Source organism: Oryctolagus cuniculus, chromosome 7 (genome assembly GCF_964237555.1).
Source record: "Oryctolagus cuniculus chromosome 7, mOryCun1.1, whole genome shotgun sequence".
In the NCBI taxonomy this organism is placed as follows: Eukaryota; Metazoa; Chordata; class Mammalia; order Lagomorpha; family Leporidae; genus Oryctolagus; species Oryctolagus cuniculus.
The window spans coordinates 47511776-47532418 of NC_091438.1; the positions used below are offsets into that span (position 1 = coordinate 47511776).

At 44.5% G+C, this 20643-nt stretch overlaps 1 protein-coding gene across 8 annotated transcripts in view; it reads right to left on the bottom strand.

Annotated features, from left to right (window-relative positions):
• Positions 1–8079: 8079 nt before the first annotated feature.
• Positions 8080–20643, bottom strand: part of RPRD2 (regulation of nuclear pre-mRNA domain containing 2) — a 93654-nt gene continuing 81090 nt past the window's right edge. For 2 of the 8 annotated variants that reach the window (XM_008264489.4, XM_051857305.2), the window contains 4 exons: positions 18491–18751; positions 16417–16617; positions 10027–11208; positions 8080–9886 (listed from right to left, as the gene is read on the bottom strand). In XM_008264489.4, coding sequence (XP_008262711.2) covers positions 9798–9886; positions 10027–11208; positions 16417–16617; positions 18491–18751 — 1733 coding nt within the window. In that variant the 3' untranslated portion in view covers positions 8080–9797. Of the gene's footprint in view, positions 11209–16416; positions 16618–18490; positions 18752–20643 lie in introns of all 8 variants that reach the window. The other 6 variants (XM_008264487.4, XM_002715594.5, XM_051857304.2 and 3 more) reach the window with 4 other exon arrangements.

The window sequence follows — 20643 nt, forward strand, 5'->3', positions numbered from 1 at the left end:
AGCGGGAGCGGAAGAAAAAGGCTGCAAGTGGTAGTAATTTCCTTTTAACCATAGAAATTTTAGTACAAAGTCCTTTAGGCAGGTAGAAAACTGTTGTAAGCATAGCCAATGGAACCTGAAAGACCGAGTGTAAATCCTGATCTGCCATGAACTGTGTGATTCTGGGTAAATTGTTTAATTTCTCTAAGCCTCAAGTTTCTCATCTACAAAATATAATAGACCCATTCCCAAGAGTAAAGGTTAATTTTATGTAAATCATCTAGCACAGTGAGTGGTATATGAGCAAGAAGTTTTTGCAACAGAAAAGAATCTACAGAGGTCAATTCTGGGGAGTCTACATAGTCATGGTGCTTACGAGGGACCTCAGAGGCCCTTGGGTCTTAGAAAGAATCTGATGTCAGGGAAGGTAAATGATTTAAGGTCCAACAGTAGTCATGATGCTGGCTCCCAAGTCTTCTACTTTGTCTAGTAATGGACTTCATTCCCAGCATACCCTCCCTCGCCCCAGAAAGGGCGTCTGAGGACTTAGCCCTCTGCTTCCTGCTTTGCCTCTCATTTCCATCACAGCTCTCAACTTCCTTTACTCCTTCCCTTCCCTCTCCTTGTTGCAAATAGGACCCAGGGCCAGGTATATCTTGATTCATTTTAAACAGGAAAAATGGAAACACAGCCAGACTTGTAAACTATTAAAAGGGGACTGGTCTTGGGGCAGCTTCAGGGTGCTCAGTAATTCCCGAAAGTCCCCTCACCTGGGGGGTGGGGATGCTTAGAGCTGGTTTTCAAGTTTCAGTGGTGATGAAATCAAGGGTTGTGGAGGAAGAGCTGTCAGAGAAAACTGTTTAATCTAGGTTTCCAGAAAGGCCGAAGGTGCTGTCTGGGGAGGGTAGCTGATCTGAGTCACAGGCACCGCTCTGGGTCTTGGCTCCATCTTCTGACATGTTAACACCCTGAAATAAAGAGAGAGAGACGAGACAAGACTGTGGGAGAGGAAGATTACTGGTGTGTGTGTGTGTATGTGTTGAGAAGGCAGTTAAGAATTTTAAAATAGCATTCAGAAAGGGTGATGACAGGTAGAACTTTTCTCATGGCTCTGCACTGAGAGAGACAGGGAGTGTTTCATGGAAGGCATCAAGGTTGCTGATGCTCACTAAATACTGAAATTACAGTCACTGAATTGATCAAGGCTCCGAAGGACACATTTTCTTTAATGGTTTTACCTTGTCCTCTCATTGGGATAGTTCCCAGACGGTGGGATAAACAGGATGCCCTGAGACAGCAGCTCCCTACACTCATCCCTCAAACATTATTGATGACTGCTTACTGTGTGCATTGCACTGAGCAGGGTGCTGAGATGCCAATCAGCGACATCACCTGTAACTTGTGTTGCAGTGGAAGGAGGAAGGAATGTCAGAATGACTCCGTCCCACCACTTGTAGCAAGCAAGAACTAGCTAAGGCATATTCGGTAATTAACAGGTACTTCTGCTGACACGCAAATGCCTCAGCCTCAGGGAATTTAACCCGTTAACCTGCCTGGGAAATAGCCTTAAACTGTCATTGCTCCCCCTCACCTGCCAAAATACCAGTGAACACCCACTATGTGCCTAGTGCTACGGTTTCACTATCTTATTTAATTCCTAGAACTCTGTTTAGTAGCTATCCCAGGCTAAAATGGCAAACAAGCTTCAGAGAAGCCAAAGCCTGTATTGTTTGTGCGGTGTGGTACTGCCTCTCAGGGGTCAGGCGCTATGATGCCTTATACTGAACCCTTACCCTTTCTGGGGTGCACGACTCAGATACTTGTGGTCAGAGCCCTTTAACATAGGATGAAGCATCGGCCTCCAATAAAAAGCCAAGAGGCTTCTTCCAACATTTCCCTACTGGTCTAAGGTTAAAGAAAATGCAGCAGGAAGGAAATGCTGTTATATTTTCACAGAGGCATAAAGAAAAGGGAATTCTCACTAAAGGGAATGCTAGACCTGTAGTCAAATTTTAGGGCTCATTTTTACAGTAGACATCCAAGTTGGCTAAAGCCTTGGGTGAGAAGGTATTTTTTATAGCTTTAAGTTATATATAAGAATACTCCCAGGGGCTGGCGCTGTGGTATAGTGGGTAAAGCTACTGCCTGCAGTGCCAGCATCCATATGGGCGCCGGTTCGAGTCCTGGCTGCTCCACTTCTGATCCAGCTCTCTGCTGTGGCCTGGGAAAGCAGAAGATGGCCCAACTCCTTGGGCCCCTGCACTTGTGTGGGAGACCTGGAGGAAGCTCCAGCCATTGTGGCAATCTGGGAGTGAACCAGCAAATGGAAGACTTCTCTCTCTCTGCCTTTCAAATACATAAATAAATCTTAAAAAAAAAAAAAAAAAAAAAAGGAATACTCCCCAGTGAAGGCCAAATACATTTTCCATTTGTCAATACAATCACAGCACATCTCCAAGTCTACATATTTCCCTGCACTGGAGGTAGGGAATATTGGAGGTAAAAAGGAGAAATTTGAAAGATAATATAGAAGGTATTTGTCACTGCCTTAAAATGCTTTTGAGGCCTAAAGTAGCTAAATAGTTAAAAAGGTACAGCAGGTGGTACTGAGGTTAGATTTGCTTAAAACTGTTTTGACTTAGCATTATAACTGCAAGATCTAGGATGGAACTGAGCTTTTAACTTTAAAATGCCACAGTGGTAGAGAAAATCCAGCCAAAATCGCTGACTGCACAGGGCATGGGTGTATATAATGGATTTTGGCTTTGAGAACAAAACCTTAGGCTCACCTGAAAAATTTTCTGATGATTTCCCTTCCCCCAAGACATCTCTTGAGTCTGGAGAAAAGAAAGGAGACACTGACCCCTGCACTTAATCCTGATTGTGTGGAGACCAGGGGAAAGATAAGGAACTCCCCAAACACAGGAGCCAGTGCAAGGAAGTATCAATTTAGTCTCCATGCTAAAGTAAAAACCAAACAGCAAAGTACTCTACAAAAACAAGAGAGGTGCTGGACATATGTACAGAAGGAAGCACACAGGTAAAGCTGGCTCCTCAATAACCAAAATTTCAAATTCAGCCTTTACCAACACCGACTGACCTTGGCCACCCAGAGGGCTGTCAGGTTTAAAGGACTCCTAGCGGGAGGTGGGGGGGATGGTGGTGAAACTGATGGAACCAGACACTGTGCCTATTTCTATCTGTTCTTACTGAAATAACCCAAGAAATACCTACATGTTTCAAGCCTTTTGTTTACACACATTATGTGGCAAAGGACCGGAATAACCCTCAGAAATAAAACAGATACAATAGACCTGATGAAGGAAGTAAATTCACTGGAACACCTAACTTGCTATGAACCCAAACAGGTCCAGGGTGGACTACAGCCAACACCCTTTTGAGTCAAACACAAAACTGCAGCTTCTATTTGTGTTTGTCATTGCAGAGCTCACCAGCCCCTCCACCCACATCTTTCCTCTCAACTTCTCTTGCCTAGGTTAAAACAAAGGACAAGAAAAAAGTGGAATCATAAGGGGACTGCAATTACCGAGTTCTGAACAGCTGTCAGCCACCTTATCCCCATGCCCTCAAACTTGGAACTAAGCAGGTTTCTCCTTTCCTCTCCCAGCAGCTCATCAGAACTTAACCCTGGTATCTTGTCATTGCATTTGCTCTTCTCTTTTAAAGCAGCTGCCTTCCACAAGAAGGGGAACAGGATGTTTACCTAAGAGCTGGTATCTCTTAATGGCGTCCCTTATCCAAGTCGCCTGTGCAGCCTCGATGAGTTATTACGTAGCAATTGTGAACAGCAGCTGACCAGACTTGTGTAGTTACTCATAAACAAGTATGAGAAACGCCCCAATACCCCAAAACCCATTCTGATGGTGTTTGTATTACTGTCTACATACATGAGGGGCTAACTCATTCCTGCTAAACATGACTGGCTTACTTAGAGCCACCTAGGTGGAAGGAGTTATGTGTTTCCATTAACATGCCCAGAAAGGACACTGAGAGCCCCAAAGGTGTTGCTTCCTCAGGGGTAGAGAGGAACTGGGTGGACGAGAGAGGGCAGCCAGCATGGTGGTGCACCCTCCCTGTCAGCTGTGAGCCTAGGCTGCTGCTATTTCTTAAGTATCCAGTGACACAGGGACCAGCTTCGTGCAATCAAGGCTGCTATTTAGAGTCTTCTACTCTGCCAGTGACCAGGCCTGGCTCAGATACAGACTACTCTGCTGCAACCCTTAAAGCCAACATTCCACCTATTCAGCCTCACTGGATTATGGAAAAGAACGGGGTGAGAGGGAAGGGTTAAGTGTGGTTTCTGCACGGCAGATTGCCAATATATGGTAAGAAGGGTAGGTGCGGGAATGAATAGGCCTTGGGGGACTCCTTACCACGCCTTCCCCCCTAGTCCATGCTTCCTTTAAAAATGTTTGTCTCACAATTGTGCAACTTTTTGAAGACACACACAAGTGACTATCTATACACTATATCCCTTTCGTCACCAACCACTCCCTGAACATCTTGATCCCGCCCCACCCATCATCTCTTTCCAAAATTCAATTACACAAAGGATCAAACAAAAAACCCACAAGTCCATGAAGATCTCAGAGGCTCAGATTGCCTTCAGCGACATTAAGTGCGCAAGTCAAAGGGCACAGCTGGACAAGATCAGCGTGGGGGGCGGGGGAGAGTCAACCACACAACAAAGACGACCATACTTTATTAAACTGGAAAACAAAATACTGGGGACAAGGAGATTAAAGAAAAGAGGAATGGCTGCAAGAGAGTAAAGTGCAAGTGGTCACGAGGGAGGGAGGGACAGACAGGTGGGCTACGTTCTGAGTGCGCCTCAGGAACGTGCAGGGACACTCACCACTCTCCCTCCTCCCACATACCCTTTAGGCCAAAAGTGAATATAATCTTCAGAGACACAGCCAGGCTTTTCCTCTGCGTTCTGTAGTTGGTTCCACCTTCAGCCCTGGACAGTCATGTGGGGTCTTCACTGGAGAAGCTTCCGGTTTTCCAACCCTGGGCCTGTTCCATACAGCAGCAGTTTCAGGTCCTGGACAGGTTCCTTCCTATGTGCACTCACCAGTGAAGCCAGGGGCCCTTGATCAAAGCCCGTCTCAAAGAAAAATGTCAAACCTTTAGAACTAGTTATTTTATTAAATGATGTTAATACACATTTCAAAAAAGGATTTGCTGTTGCCTCTAAAGCATGTACTTGTTTTGCTTCCACACTGAACACGTGAGAATATCAATCCAACATATCTAATTTTAATCTTAACAGGCACCCCCACTCATTAAAGAAAAAAGGAAAAAATGGGAGGGGGAGAAGCAGTAATTTACAGCGGCTTCAAAACAATATCAGCTTCAGCTTAATTCTGCATGAACCGGTAATTTCAGGATAGTGACTATCTTGCAGTTAGGAAGTTTAGCATATTCACATTATCTAGATAGGTTTTCTGTACCATGTATATCACACATTGTATTCCTGGTTTCAGAAAGGATAAAAGCCCTACTCTGCTCACTTCACCCTCCCTGGAATCAAACCAAGCGCTATTTACTCTTGACTTGGGGGAGAGCAGAGGGCAGCAGGGAAAGCTCTCAGCAGGCTGAAGAAGGAACTCTTACAGAATCCCAGAGAGCCCTGTTTCTGACACTGCTTCACTGAGTGTAAGTGGTGCCAGTGTCCTCATGACCCCGCCGATCCTCGGTCTGTGATTTTACAGTGGGCACCAAGGACCTCAGTAACAACAACTCACATTCTGCTTTCCCATGAATCATGCCTCGCCAAGACACACTATGCTATGCTTTCTTTAAAAAATATCTTGTTTATTTTTTTAACTCAGGTTGAAATACAAAAGTCAGAGCATGGTCACGGAGTTTTAAATCACAGACACAGAGAGAATAAAACCCCTTTCATATTATGAATACCAGAACTGTCTTTTTTTGTGTCACTATATCACATATATACATTGTCATCGTCATTGACTGCTGTAGAAAGATTTCCTTAAAATGAATAGCTGACAGTTTCATACAAATCCTCACTTCCATCCTGAAATAAACACACTGAGGATTTTGTGGCTTAAAAAAAAAAAAAAAATGAAAACACCTCACACACACATACACACATTAAAAAAGAAAAAAAAAAAAACAAACAACCCCCTGGGTCCACCTTTTCAAGTGTACAACAAAGTTTTCCTTTCGTGTATCAGCCACCACACTTGTGAGGACGGTTACCCTGCCCCAGCATCCAGGACGCCAGTTCCTGACATCCCCACATTTCCTGGTAAAACCAAATGGTCAGAGAGCCTTTCCAAGTAAACACTACTTTTAGCTTAAACAAGAGCAGCAGAAATAATTCACATTCTTTAACTAGGATGAAAAACCACCCACTTAATTTCTGCAAAATTAAAATCTATTTCAGTTCTGAAAGTCAAATAGAACCCCCCCACCCTCCACCCCACTCTGTGTCTCACGTTTTTCCCTAAACAAATGTCATAGGACTCAATATAACTATACTTCCTTTGCTTTGCTACACTATGTACCCCATCCCCCACACAAGATCATGGTATCATGCATTTCTGTAGGGAGAGCCACAGGGCAGAGAGGCCTGAGAGGGTCAAAGGAAGACCACATATGCATTCGGAGACTTGCAGCATCCTAATCACAGAACACACGGTGAGTTCCCATCAGTAACACGGATAAATTACACAAAAACTCCCAAGCTATGCTGCATACCCGTTTTAAGCTGCTCTTTCTCTGAAAAGCAAGTTTATACAAAGAATCACCTGTCACTACATTGCACACCCTCCCTCAACTTTCATATTCTGCTAGATGAACCCCAAGCAACTCCCGTGACTCCTGCTGTTAGCTCCACATTAACTTGGCAGAAAAATACATCAAACTCGCTAGGATTCCCTCAGAAACTCAAAACATACTTTTACTTATTCAGTTGTAGATTATGAGTGTGAACCACGGAGTAAAACACTGTATGCAAACAGTGTTGAGTAGAGCGGTATTGGCTTTTCAGCATTCCCTAGAAACAAACAGTACAAGTACAGTGCTTGTCTTCTTCCCCAGCACTAGCTGTAGAAATACAAACAAGCCTTCCAGTCCAGGAGAAGGAACGCACACCCCTGTTGTGTACATCGACTAAGAGCAGAAACCTTCCCTACTGCTCGGGGCTGGGAGCCTTGAAGTGTGGCAGGCTGCAGTTGGCAGGGTAGGGCACAGTGCACTCAGCAGGGCCTCTGGTTGCCCTGCAAAGGTGCAGGTGGCAATACTCAGCTGCCTCTGAAGAGGGCTAACATAAGTATCTCGTCTGAAATCCCAGCAATGGGGTGGGCATGGCGGGGGGGGGGGGGTACGACGACACAGGACTGAGGCAAGGGAAAAGGAAGATAAAGATAAATGTTTTCTTTTCTCTATTAGTTAACGTCGCTGAAAACCACTAACAAGTAATGCATTAGGGAGGCACCATGGTAAAACTATGTCCACTTCTTATATGAGAAACTGTAGGGATAGTTCAGTTGCACCTTTGAATCAACTGCCCATCACAGTGACTGACTTTCTAGCCAAAGTAGGAATGAAAACTGAGGGAGAAAAAGCAGGAGGCTAGAGGGTGGTGCAATATGTGTGAAAGTCTCAAAACGCTTTCTACTCTTTCCTGTTTACAAAGGATAGGCAAGTCATATCACATCGCATAATTAATGGTTCTTTCCCTAACTCCACATACTGTAGTCATTCCTTGTTTGAAATTATAACTGGCCTCCTCTCTCATTCCAGGACAAAGAGAAAAATTTCTACCAGGACAGAATGAGGCTTGTATTGCCTGATAGTACATAAGAGTAAGAGGCTGACTTAAGAAAAGAAAAAATTAAGATTTTAGAAGGGTAAAGAATTCAACTTCAACGTGCCTTGAAAAACAAAAGAAATGAACTTGACAGGCTCAAGGTCTTCCCCTCTTCCTTGCAACTTCTTGGCTGTCAGCAGGGCCCAAGCCCTGGTTACAGCAGTTTCTCAGCTGGAGAGAGAAGGGGACAGGAATCCTTCCGTAGACTACATGGTAAATCAAGCCCAACATTGCAAGTGTTGTCATCTGCACTGATGGAAGTTTTATTTCAAATGTAATATACTCTTCAGTAGACCGGGTCAAAGAAATGTCACCTGCCTCCCCACTCCCCAAGCCCCCAGCCAAACAGAGTGGCTTTACGTTGTGATTTTTCCTTCCTTTAAATGCAAACAACTTGGGGAAGGTAGATAAGTGCAGTGGGAAGGACTGGATGGAATAGTAAAATGTAAGCATATGTGACTTGTTAATTTAGAAGGGAGGCCCTCTGTCATAATAATAAAAAAATCAAGGGAGGAAAAACAAAAACAGCATTAAACCAAACTCCTACTTCCATTGCTCTCTAGACTGTTCAGAATGCCTTTCCCTTGGTTTCCATCAGTACCTGGGAGGGAAGAATGGGCGTTTTGGTGCAAAGAACGGAGGGCCCCTAGCAAAAGGTGGCCTGGGTCTCTTTAAACTGTGGAACGGGTCTCTGCTGAGAAAAGGTTCCCTAGGCCGAAAGTCTGGCCGGGGACTCCGTAAAATCATACCACTCCGGCCGATGGTGTCTCTGTGTGAGGGACCCAAGGGGGGGCCACTGCTGCTGTTGCTGCTCCCCCCACCTCCTCCTCCATGGGCTGGGCCCAGGTGCTCCAGAGAATGGGAGGGTAGGCTCAGGCTCTCGCGGACACGACTAAGGCCAGGGCCGTTGAGGTCCCGTTGGGTGGGGCCCCCATGGTCCCTGGGTCCTGGGAGTACCCCGAAATGCTCAGCCAGGGCCCCCTGAAGGAGGGCACTATGGTCCTTGGGAAACACTGCCACAGCCCCTGCCACTCCGTGTTCTGCTAATGGTGGGGTTGGGAAGGGCACAACCCCAGAGTGGTCAACAGGGGGTGGAGGCGGGGGTGGAGTAGAAAAGGGGACACCACTTCCACCACTGCTATGTTCCCCAGGGGGAGGAGGAGGGGGTGGGGCAGGGAAAGGAACTCCGCTGTGCTCTCCAGGAGGAGGGGGCGGGGCAGCATGGGTCAGGGCTGCCTCCTTCGCGAAGGGGTTCGAAAGATCCACAGAGGGCAGATGAGTGGGTGCATCTCGAGAGAAGATACCACCATGATCCTTAGGAGGGGCAGGTGGGGCAGATGACGGCCCCACTGGCTCTCTCTGGAAGGGCGTCCCGTGTTCCAAGGGGGACGGGGGGAGATGATGCTCAAATGTTGAGTTGAAACTGCTGGAACGAAAGCTGCCGACACTCTCCTGAAATTGAGGCGCCCGTTCCTTGTACGGTGCTGCTTTAAAGCCAGTGAGGCCTCCGCTGCCCCCACCCCCAAGGGACGCCAACTCAGAGGCACTTGAGGGGCCATTGTCAAAAGTGCTGCCTGATGTGCTCAGATCAAACCAACCCACCCTTGAGGCCTCACGAGGCCCATGTCCTCGGTTTCCCTTCCCAGGAACTCGGATGGACTCTACGGTCTGGATCGGCTCCCCTGACATCCTCCTGTTGGAAGCGTTATGATAACCCAGGGTTTCTATGGGGGCGCCCTTTTCTTCTGTGCTATCAGGCAAGTCTAGGCAGGAGGAAGAGACGCGGGTTTCGATGCGGTAGTGCTCTTCTTGTTGCTGTGAATCAGTGGCGCTCAAGCTGGGCTGGGCGAGGTTTGAGAGACCAACACCATCACTTGAAGTGCCCTTGTTGGGGGTCTGGCCAAAATGCTTATCATCTGAGGGCTTGCGTGAGGCGTTTTTAAGCATATTCTTAAACTCAATTGTCGACGTGGTGGAAATGGTGGAGGCCAGAACTTTCTCCACGCCTGACGTGGATGGGTGGCCCGTGGGAGTGGCAAGGGTGCTCTGCGGAGAGAAAAGGGAACGGTGTGGGACTGGGTGAGGAGAGTCTGGGTACTGCTTCTGTGGCAAACTGAGATGCCCAGTGGTAGACTGAGACAAGCTATTGTGGTTGGAGTCGGGGGCGAAAAACGAGTCACTCTTACTTGGTGATGGTGACCGCTCAGACCCAGGTTCAGTCCCTCTTATGTTGAAGGCACCAAACAGCCCAGGGGAAGACGAGAGTCGTTCACAGTTCTCACTGGAGTCCAGGAGGGCCCTCACAGCTGGAGGCAAGGCAGACTTTACCCCGAACTCCTGGGCCCTGTGGCTGTAACTGGACAGGATTGGCTGGAACTCAGTGGTATCAGAAAGCTTGCTTGATTTCAGAATCGATTTGGCTGGCTTCTTCTCTAGGTTCATCATGGCGGAGGGTGGAGGCCCTGAGTACTCAAAATCTCGGTAATCTTCATCTTCTTGGAAAGAAGTATCTGGATAGAACTTCTCCTGTGAAGAGTCCATCAGGGAAGATGGTCTCTCCATTCCATCAGAAGGCTGCTTATAAGGAGATTCACTGCCCAGGCCAAAAGGCCGATATGTAGATACAGAATTGGAGAGCTCCCGGGGGTAGCTTTCATCTCTCCCAGGGGGTGGTGATCTTGTACTGCTAGGTGTTGAGGAACCAGGGCTAATGATCTTAGAAAGCAGGGACATGGTATCTACACTGCTGGATGTGGGCTTGTCCATCATCTCATCCTGGGTGGGTGTCCCACTCCGTTCATCCCGTACAGGGGTTCCATCAATGTTGTCGACTGAGGTGCTAGTAGGGCCACGCTGGAAGTCTGAGGGATGACTCTCTGATGGGGCACTGGACCCCAAACTGCTCAGGATTGGGATGTTTAAATTTAAGCCACTGAAACCAGGATTACCTTTTAAGAAGTTGTGGATCTTCATTTCCAGGCTTGGGGAGGTGGACTCTGACTCCAGCTTTGGCTTGGAGATCTCTGAGGATTGGCACATGGCAACTTCAGTAGGTGGGACAGCAGGGCTAGTACTGTGGGTACCTGTAAACCCCAGAGAGTTGGATGGTAGTTTAAAAGTAGTGCTTGGGAGCCCAGGGCTTTGCCCAATTGAGGCCTTGCTGGCTGAAGTTGAAGAGACTTCGGAAGTTGATGAATTAGGAGAATAGCTGAAGCTTTTGGAAATAAATGATTGGGTACTGGAGGGCAGATTTCTTCCCTTTACGGTGGAGACTGTGGTGTTGGCAGGGGAGGACGACGTGCTCTGGGGTGCAGCTTCACTGACTGGAACTGGGTTCCCAGTAACACTCTGGAGCAAAGATGATAGGCCTGTAGAAACAAAGATTAGAGGGGTTAAAAAGAATAACTGCCTACCATAGAGTAAAAATAACACAGGCTAACGGGATGTCCTCATTCATTCTGGTGGGAACCAGAGATTAAATATGAGGCCAAAGGGAATCCAGACCAAACAATCAAGGGCTAAATGTCACAGAAAACAGTGGATCTGGTTATCAATATAAAGAGAACAAATCACTGGAATGAGTCCAGTACAGTCCAGAAGTCATTCCGACATGGCACAATAAAAGGCAACAGGAAGAGGGAGATTTTAATGTCAGAATCATTTATAGTTTAAATAAGGCAAAGCAGGAAAAGAAAGGAGGCAAAATTATTTTCAAAACAATGCTTTCAGCCAGTATTTCTTAATGTCTGATCTAGGGAGATGTTTCTCTAAATGCAAATAGGTATGCTGCCCTGCCTTTCCTTTCCAATCTCTATAATTATTTCTGATAAATTAATGTATGCTGTTATTCTCAAGAGGGATACCATATACAGATTTCATTAGTTTATTTCAACAGGGAATACTATTTTTTTTAAAGGTTTGTTCATTCATTTCTTTATTGGAAAGGCAGAGCTAAGGTCATACACACACACACATACACACACACACATACACACACCCCTTCCAGCTACTGGGTCACTCCCCAAATGGCCATAACAACCAGTTCTGGGCTAGGCTGAAGCCAGGACCCAGGCATACCATCCTGATCTTGTACTTAGGTGACAGAGGCCCAAATACTTGAGTCATTTTCCACTGCTATCCCAGGACATTAGCAAGACACTGGATTGGAAGCAGAGCATGTGGAGCAACACTGACATGGGATGCTGTCACTGCAAGTGGCAGCTTCACCTCCTGTGCAACATCAGCCCCACCACTGATCTTTTCACAGGAAAAAACACAATTCACATTTTACAGCTTGGAAAATTTAAGGATTACTAATTGGTCCAATGGACAGTGATGGGATTCAACCTATTGATTGATAGACAAAATCTTCTCAGAAGCATTGAGAAAAAAATTATTTGAGGCAAAAGCTGAATTTCACCAAACTGCTCCTAAAGAAAATGTCTCAGAAGGGTACTTGACAGAGATAACAGATGGCTCCATAAATTCAACCATATTCTGGAAAATTTACTCAGTTTATAGTCATAAATGAAAACCTTAAATATATATTTCATCCAAGTTTATAGCTTTTATTCACTGTATGCATTAAAACTATTCCTTAGCAATAATCCAGTGAAAGAAAACATACTTGATGTATTTCAGGTAATGTTTAAAACCCCAATTTCAACCTGTATTTGTTAACAGACTTAAGATCTGAAGAACTTCAGAGCCATTCTATCCTTGTAACATTTGAATGCCACCTATTTCTAAATAATGTTGCATGCTTTTACTGTAATCCATAGCTCAATATCTAATATCCAAACAACTGGAATACTATTTATTTTTTCCTAAAATAAAAATCCTTATTTTATTCCAAAAAGTTCCTTGAAATTTCCTCCATCTTTACTAGATTAATTCCTAGCAGTTGTTGTTGTCAGCAAAACCTCAAGTCCTTGAGCATTAGAACATGACATAATCATATTATTTGGCTTTTTCCCCCCAGATATTGTAGGATAAATTCTTCAAAAGATCATCTCATTAAAGTAGGTATACTTGTTATTTCTGGTAATAGGTAAAATTATCTTTCACCACTAAACAGTGCTGTTTTTCGATGTCAACAAGCCATATTCTATGCTGTGAATGACAATCAGAAAAATTTGAGGGAGTTCTTTACAGGCTCTGAGGAAACATCTGTTTGAGTTGCTGGACACGTCCCTTTGAAGTCAAGGAGAATTCCACTTTCCATGAGGAAACAAACTTCCCTGTTATCCTACAAATGTTGTTTTCTGGGGTACACACTTCTCATTTTATCAGAATACACCTAGCTCTGCTCAAATTTTGCTGGATGATAAAAACCACATGACCCTGTTGCAGCAGTTTGATGGGGAAGAAAACTTCTCGTTATGATACAGCACTGTATCTATATGAAAATCTAAAATACAAACGAATTTGGGATTTTTCCTTCAATTTATTTGACAGAGTGACAGAGAGAGACATAGGGAGAAGAGGGAAAAATCTTTCATTCACAAGATCACTTTAAATGGCCACATGGGCCAGGCAGAGATAGGAACTACATCCAGGTCTCCCACGTGGGCAGCAGAGGCCCAAGTAACTGGGCCTTCTTCCGCTGCTTTTCCATGCACATTAGCAGGGGGCTGGATGGGAAGCAGAGCAGCCAGGACTGGAACCGGCATTCAGATATGGGATGCTGGTGACATAAACAGTGACTTAACCCATTGTGCCACATCCTAGCCCTGAGTTCGAGATTTCCACTTTAAGAAAGAGGTGATAGATGAGGGATTAAAAGGGAGAAATCAAAAACAATGTCAATTTCTCAAATGAACTGTCCCTTTAGTAATACAAGATATATTACAGTATTACCATCAACTAAAACAAATTATATTTATCTGAAAGGCAGAGCAATATTTTCTGTTTGCTTGTTTACTCCCCAAATGCTCTCAGTAGCTGAAGCTGGGCCGTAAGCCCGGAACTTGAAGTCTCTCACAGGGCCATTATCTGCTGTTTCCCAGGATGTGTGTTAGCAGGAAACTGGAATCAGAAGTGGAGCTGGTATTTCAACCCAGGCATTCTGAAATGGGATGCTGGTGTCCCAAGTGGCATTTTAACTGTACCAAATGACTGCCACCATCAATGTTTTAATTCTTTTAAAGATTTATTTTATTTATTTGTAAAGTGGAGTGATAGAAAAAGCAATCTTCCATTCACTGGTTCACTCCCCAAATGGCCTCACTGCCTGGGGCTAAGCTAGGCAGAAGCCAGGAGCCAGCTGGAATTGGAGCTAGAACTCCATCCAGTTTTCCCACGACGGTGGCAGGGGTCCAAGCACTTGGGCTATCTTCTGCTGCTTCCCCAGGCACATTAGCAAGGAGCTGGATTCGAAGTAGAACAGCCAAGACTTGAACTGGTGCTTCAACATGGGATGCCAGTGTGTCAACAGGTGGCATTTTAGCCACTGTGCTGCAATGCTGACCCACAATAAATTTTTTCATGTTGATGCCAATGGATGGGGGATGTGGACTATTACTTAGTTTACTGTTAGCAGCTGGTTCTGCGTAATCTAACCCTTCCATATATATAGTTTAAGACTTATTTGTCTGAAAGGCAGAGTGAGAAGAGAGTGAGATTCCATTAGCTGGTTCACTGTCTAAATGCCCCCAACAGCCAGGTCTGGGCCAGGCTGAAGCTTGGAGCCAGGAACTCCACTTAGATCTCCGTTGTGGGTGGCAGGAACTGAAGCCATCTATTTGAGCCACCACCTGCTGCTTGCTAGGTGCATTATTTTGCAGTAAGCTGGATTGGAAGCAGAGGTGGGACTCAGTCCCATGTACTCCAATATGGGGTATGGGCATCACAAGTGGCAGCTTAGGTTAACTGCTGTTCCACAATGCTCATCCTAAAATTTTTCTATATCTTAAGACAGAGTTCACTATAATGTTTGATTGATCAACTTACAGGACAGTTTAGGGAACAAAAAATTAATAGATACATATATAGTTCCATTTATACAGAGCAAGGTTTCCCAACCTCAGCACTAGTAACATTTTGGGATGTATCATCCTTTGTTATGGAAGGATGCCCTATGCAATACAGGAGGCTTAGCAACATGCCCCTAGCCTCTACCCACTAGATGCAACAGCACTGCACTTCAGGTGTGACATCCAAAAGTGTCTTCAGTCACTTTCAATGTCTCCTTGAGATCACTGATACAGAGTAAATCACTACAAGGTGCCTAAAAAGCCTTGTGGTGGAATCTCCAGGGTAAGAAGAAATTAGGTTATCTTTATAAAAACAAAAGAGACACAAAACAAGACTTGCATAGGTGAACAGAGAGGTTTAAATGATAGAGCCAGTGCCGTGGCTCAATAGGCTAATCCTCCGCCTGCCGCGCTGGCACACCAGGTTCTAGTCCCGGTCGGGGCGCCAGATTCTGTCCCGGTTGCCCCTCTTCCAGGCCAGCTCTCTGCTGTGGCCCGGGAGTGCAGTGGAGGATGGCCCAAGTGCTTGGGCCCTGCACCCCATGGGAGACCAGGAGAAGCACCTGGCTCCTGGCTTCGGATCAGCGCGATGCGCCAGCTGCAGCGCGCTGGTTGCGGCGGCCACTGGAGGGTGAACCAATGGCAAAGAGAGACCTTTCTCTCTCTCTCTCTCTCACTGTCCACTCTGCCTGTCAAAATAAATAAATGAGATAGAGATTATTGATAAGTGAAAACCAAAAAATACATACCATAAGACAGAGGCCTCTATAAAACATTAAGACACTGGGAAAGAGGTATTAGGAATTTTGGGGGATAGTATATTAACCTTTCTTACTGTCTTCAGCTACAGTTAACATGAAAGTATAGAAAACTCATCATATGCCAACCTTTACTAAAAGCTGGGATTAGTGCAGTCCCTATTGGTGTCATGATATAGATGAAAGACTGGACTCCAGTCAAGAAATTTGCCTTTTAGGGGCTGGTGCTGTGGCATACTGGGTAAAGCCTCCACTTGCAATGCCACCAGTTCAAGTATTGGCCGCTCCACTTCCAATACAGCTCCCTGCTAATGTGCATGAGAAAGCAGTGGAAGATGGCCCAACTCCTCAAGACCCTGCACCCATGTGGGAAGCCCAGAAGCAGCTCCAGGTTCCTGGCTTTGGATCGGCCCGGTTCCAGCCATTGCAGCCATTTGGGGAGTGAACCAGCGGATGGAAGAAGCTCTTTCTCTCTCTGTCTCTTACTGTAACTCTGTCTTTCAAATAAATAAAACTTTGAAAAAAGAAAAGAAAAAGAATTTGGCTTTCAGTCTTGGCTCATTGCTGAACAGAAAGTAGTGTGATCTGAAGCAGGCGAGTACCTCACTGAGCTTTAGTTTTCCTTACCTGAAAAGGTGGATATTAAACCAGATAATATTTAAAGACTCTTTTAGCTTCAACACAGTTCTATTCATTGTCAGCTCATAAATGACACACACACAGAGAAAGATGGATTAACTGTATTATGCATTTCATGGTTTTGAATTTCTCAGAAATGGAATCCTGGATTAAGCCAGAGACAGGCATTCACAATTCAAAGTCCTTCTGACACATGTCAGTTTACCTTGCAGCGCAGGGGCTGACTGTGTCTGGGTTTTGGAAAGAGCAGACAGAATGCTCTCTGGGGTGATTTCCACCTTGGAGAGGATATTTGCCAGAGGGTTGTGAGATGTTGTTGTAGCAGGTGCAGGTGTTTTCAGACCACTGGTGAGGTTGCTGGGACTGGTAGGAGTTCCTGGAGAAGGTCTTGATGCAGGACTGACCCCTGGTGGCAGAAATATGAACTCAAGAAAATGCAATTCATGACTTCACTCCAACGAGTTTGACAGGTTTAACAGGAATTCTTCTGTACCCCACAAATGATCTACATCACAGCACATACATAGAGAAAAAATCTGAAAATTATATTAACATTTGTTCCAATCGCTTCTCGGCCTTTCGGCTAAGATCAAGTGTGTAACATTTGTTCCACCTGGACCAACCTAAGCAAACAAGTACTAAGTTATTTCCAAATATATTCCTTAGTTTTGAGAGCCCCAACACAGAGACCAGACAACTTGGCTCTTTCTTCTCTACCAAATAGCACTTACGCTCATAGCCCTGTGATGCTCAATGCATGCTATCAGATGACTGGATGATCAGAATCACTGCAGCTGTGTTTCTCAGTCACTGCATAATTCAGATATTTGGTAAATTTTTGCTTTTGAAATGGCCTTTAGAACAAGGATATAGAAATAATCTCCTTTTCATTTAAAAATCCTATGATTTTTAATACAGGAAAAATGTATGAGGACAAGAGAAACAAACATTTGATTCTTTTGAAAAAGTGATAAAAATATGAAGTTATTTCACAAAGAAACATAAATGATAAGCAAATGAAAAATTTTTAACCATCTCTTTAATCAAAGGATGCAAATTAAAACAAACATCATTTAGGGTTGAATTTAACACAGGCTAAACAAAGCAAAACAGTGGAGAAGGTGAAGAATAGAAACTTACACAGACAATGGACATAAAATAGTGCACTTCTGCTTATCAATGTAGTGAAAACATTTGAAGATTTCAAAAACTTAAATATGCTGATTTATAAAATCTTTAAGCTTTTAGAAATATGTATTCTCCACTTGATGAAATGAAATGATTAGAATTTTCTTCCCAGTAATCCAGAGTAAGGCAGAAATGATAAAAGATTTGCGATGGTTATACTGTTGGATGGGTGATAACTAGATGGAGGTGCTCTACCTCTGTATACTTTCAGGTGAACCTTTTTTTTTTTTTTTTTTTTTTGACAGGCAGAGTGGACAGTGAGAGAGAGAGACAGAGAGAAAGGTCTTCATTTTCCGTTGGTTCACCCTCCAATGGCCGCCGCGCTGCGGCCAGCGCACCACGCTGATCCGATGGCAGGAGCCAGGTACTTATCCTGGTCTCCCATGCAGGTGCAGGGCCCAAGCACCTGGGCCATCCTCCACTGCACTCCTGGGCCACAGCAGAGAGCTGGCCTGGAAGAGGGGCAACCGGGACAGAATCCAGCACCCCGACCGGGACTAGAACCCGGCGTGCCGGTGCCGCAAGGAGGAGGATTAGCCTAGTGAGTCGCGGCGACGGCCCAGGTGAACCATTTTTAAGTTAACACTTTCTATTAAATAAGATTAAATACTTATTACTCCTTTTAGGAACTATCATAACATTTTAGCATTAGGTTGTTTGTTATAACATTCTTTAACAATCAAAAACTGGAAACATTATGAATGTGTAACAGTATAGGATCAGAAAACATCAAATGCTAGACAGCTATTAAAAATGTATAGATGAATATTTAATGACATAAAATGTTCATGATATGTAGTTAAATAGCTGGTTTTGAAACAGTATATACCAGCAATATGCTTCAATTATTAAAAGAAAAAATATTACAAAGATATAATCCCCCAAGCATACACATATGTACTCATAAAAGCAAACAAGTGGTTTCCTTTGGGGCAGCAGGATTACAAATAATTACTTTTTACTTTCTGATTTTCCTATAATGACCATATATTGATTTTTAAAATCTGAATTAAAAAAACACAAAACCCAGATAGCTGGCTCAATTTACAAAGATGGAAATCAGCTTCCATCCTCTTTCCTGGGCTACTTACCAGTGTTTTTCATGACCGATGTCAGGCTGCTAAGGATGGAACTGATCTTTGCTAGATCCACATTGGCCAGGTTTGGCAAAGCCAACCCTGGGGAAGGGGACAGAAGAGAAGTATTCACAGGCTTTGGAAGAGGTGGGGTTGCTGTCATGGTCACAGGCACTGGGGTACATGGAGAGGCCTTTGAGATACTCTCAGTTGGCTTTGTAGGTACAGCAGTGGATACAGCTGACTTTTCCACAGGTTTTTCTTTTCTGTCCTCCACTGTTTCCACAGAGAAAAGAGACGATATTATACCTGACTACTTCCCAAACTTTGCTTCAAACATGAAAAACAATACATCTGATAGTTCCCAAGTTGGGGGCAAAAAGCACTATACTCCGGAGAAACAACCACTCAAGTCATGTTTTTTTTTTTTTTAAAGTTATACTATACTCTTCATAATTTTTGACACTTCCCATGTTCTATACCGGCTTCTAAAAAAATTTCGAAGTTGTTTATTTTACTTTTTAATGATTTTTCTGTATTGTCTTAGTGTATTAAATGTGCACATTTCTGGATGGGAAGAAAGGAAAGATGGATGGAGGGAGGCTGTGATGGGAGATGAAGGCACAGGAAGTGGGGGAGGAAAAAAAAAAAGGCTGTTACTGTGGCAGTGGGCTTCCCAAAAACCCAATGATATATAACAATCTGGAAATACTACTTGGTATACATCTGTGGTGTCTTTGGGAGATATTTATTATGATTTTCCTAGTCTTTTCCATTAATTTGAGAACATTCTTAGAAACAGAAACTGTATATATTATACTTTATTTTTTTTTATTTTACAGGTAGAGATAAAGACAGTGAGAGAGAAAGACAGAGAGAAAGGTCTTCCTTCCATTGGCTCACCCCCCAAATGGCCACTACAGCTGGCGCTGTGCCGATCCGAAGCCAGGAGCCAGGTGCTTCTTCCTGGTCTCCCATGCGGGCAACAGAAGCCCAAGCACCTGGGCCATCCTCCACTGCCCTCCTGGGCCACAGCCAAGAGCTGGACTGGAAGAGGAGCAACTGAGACTAGAACCTGGTGCCCATGTGGGATGCCAGTGCTGCAGACGGAGGATTAACCAAGTGAGGATTAAGATTAACCAAGTGAGCCACGGTGATGGCCCCCTCCTTTGGTTTTCTAAAACTGCCCTACTAGGAGTGCAATTGGGCATTAACTCAAGCTGCAATTTTTTTTTTCTTTTACAGGTAGAGTTAGACAGTGAGAGAGAGAGACAGAAAGGTCTTCCTTCTGTTGGTTCATTCCCCAAATGGCCGCTACAGCCGGCGCTGCGCCGATCCAAAGCCAAGAGCCAGGTGCTTCCTCCTGGTCTCCCACGTTGGGTGCAGGGCCCAAGCATTTGGGCCATCCTCCACTGCCTTCCCAGGCCACCCAGCAGAGAGCTGGACTGGAAGAGAAGCAACTGGGACTAGAATCCAGCGCCCATATGGGAGGATTAGCCTAGTGAGCCACAGCACCGGCCCCAAGCTGCAGTTTTAACTCTTGATAACTTTACAATGTACTACTTTTACTGCTTTAAAGGCTGGATATTATATTTATTACATTCAACAAAAGTGAAATCATCTAGTAAGAGTAATTATAAAAGCTGGGATATCAGAGAAACAATTCACCAATTCAGGCCGCTTTATGAAAGAGCGGTTGATGAACTGTGGCACTCCAAAATGGGGTGTGGGCATGACAAATGCTTGCCGCAAGTTGTACTTCAAATGCTCAACATTCATATGTAGCTGCTAGTGACTACCATCCAGAATTGTGCATATCTTGACAACAATTCTTCTTAAACTTTTAATTTATTTGATGGGCAGAGAGACAAAGGACATAAAGATAGAGAGCCCTCCCTGGGCCCAGGGGCTGAAGTTGAAGAGAAGAACTCAATCACTGAGCTATCACTACTTCCTCCCAGGGTCTGGACTGACAGAAGTTGTAGTCAGAAGTGGAACTGGGTATCATGAATCCAGGCACTCTGATCTGAGACACAAAAATTTTAATTATCATTTTAACCACCAGGCTAACACCCACCCTGAATAATGATTCTTAAGCTATGTGGCATACCAAATCTTAGACTACTACTCTAGAGAGAATAATGGTATTCTCAAACTTATATGGATTG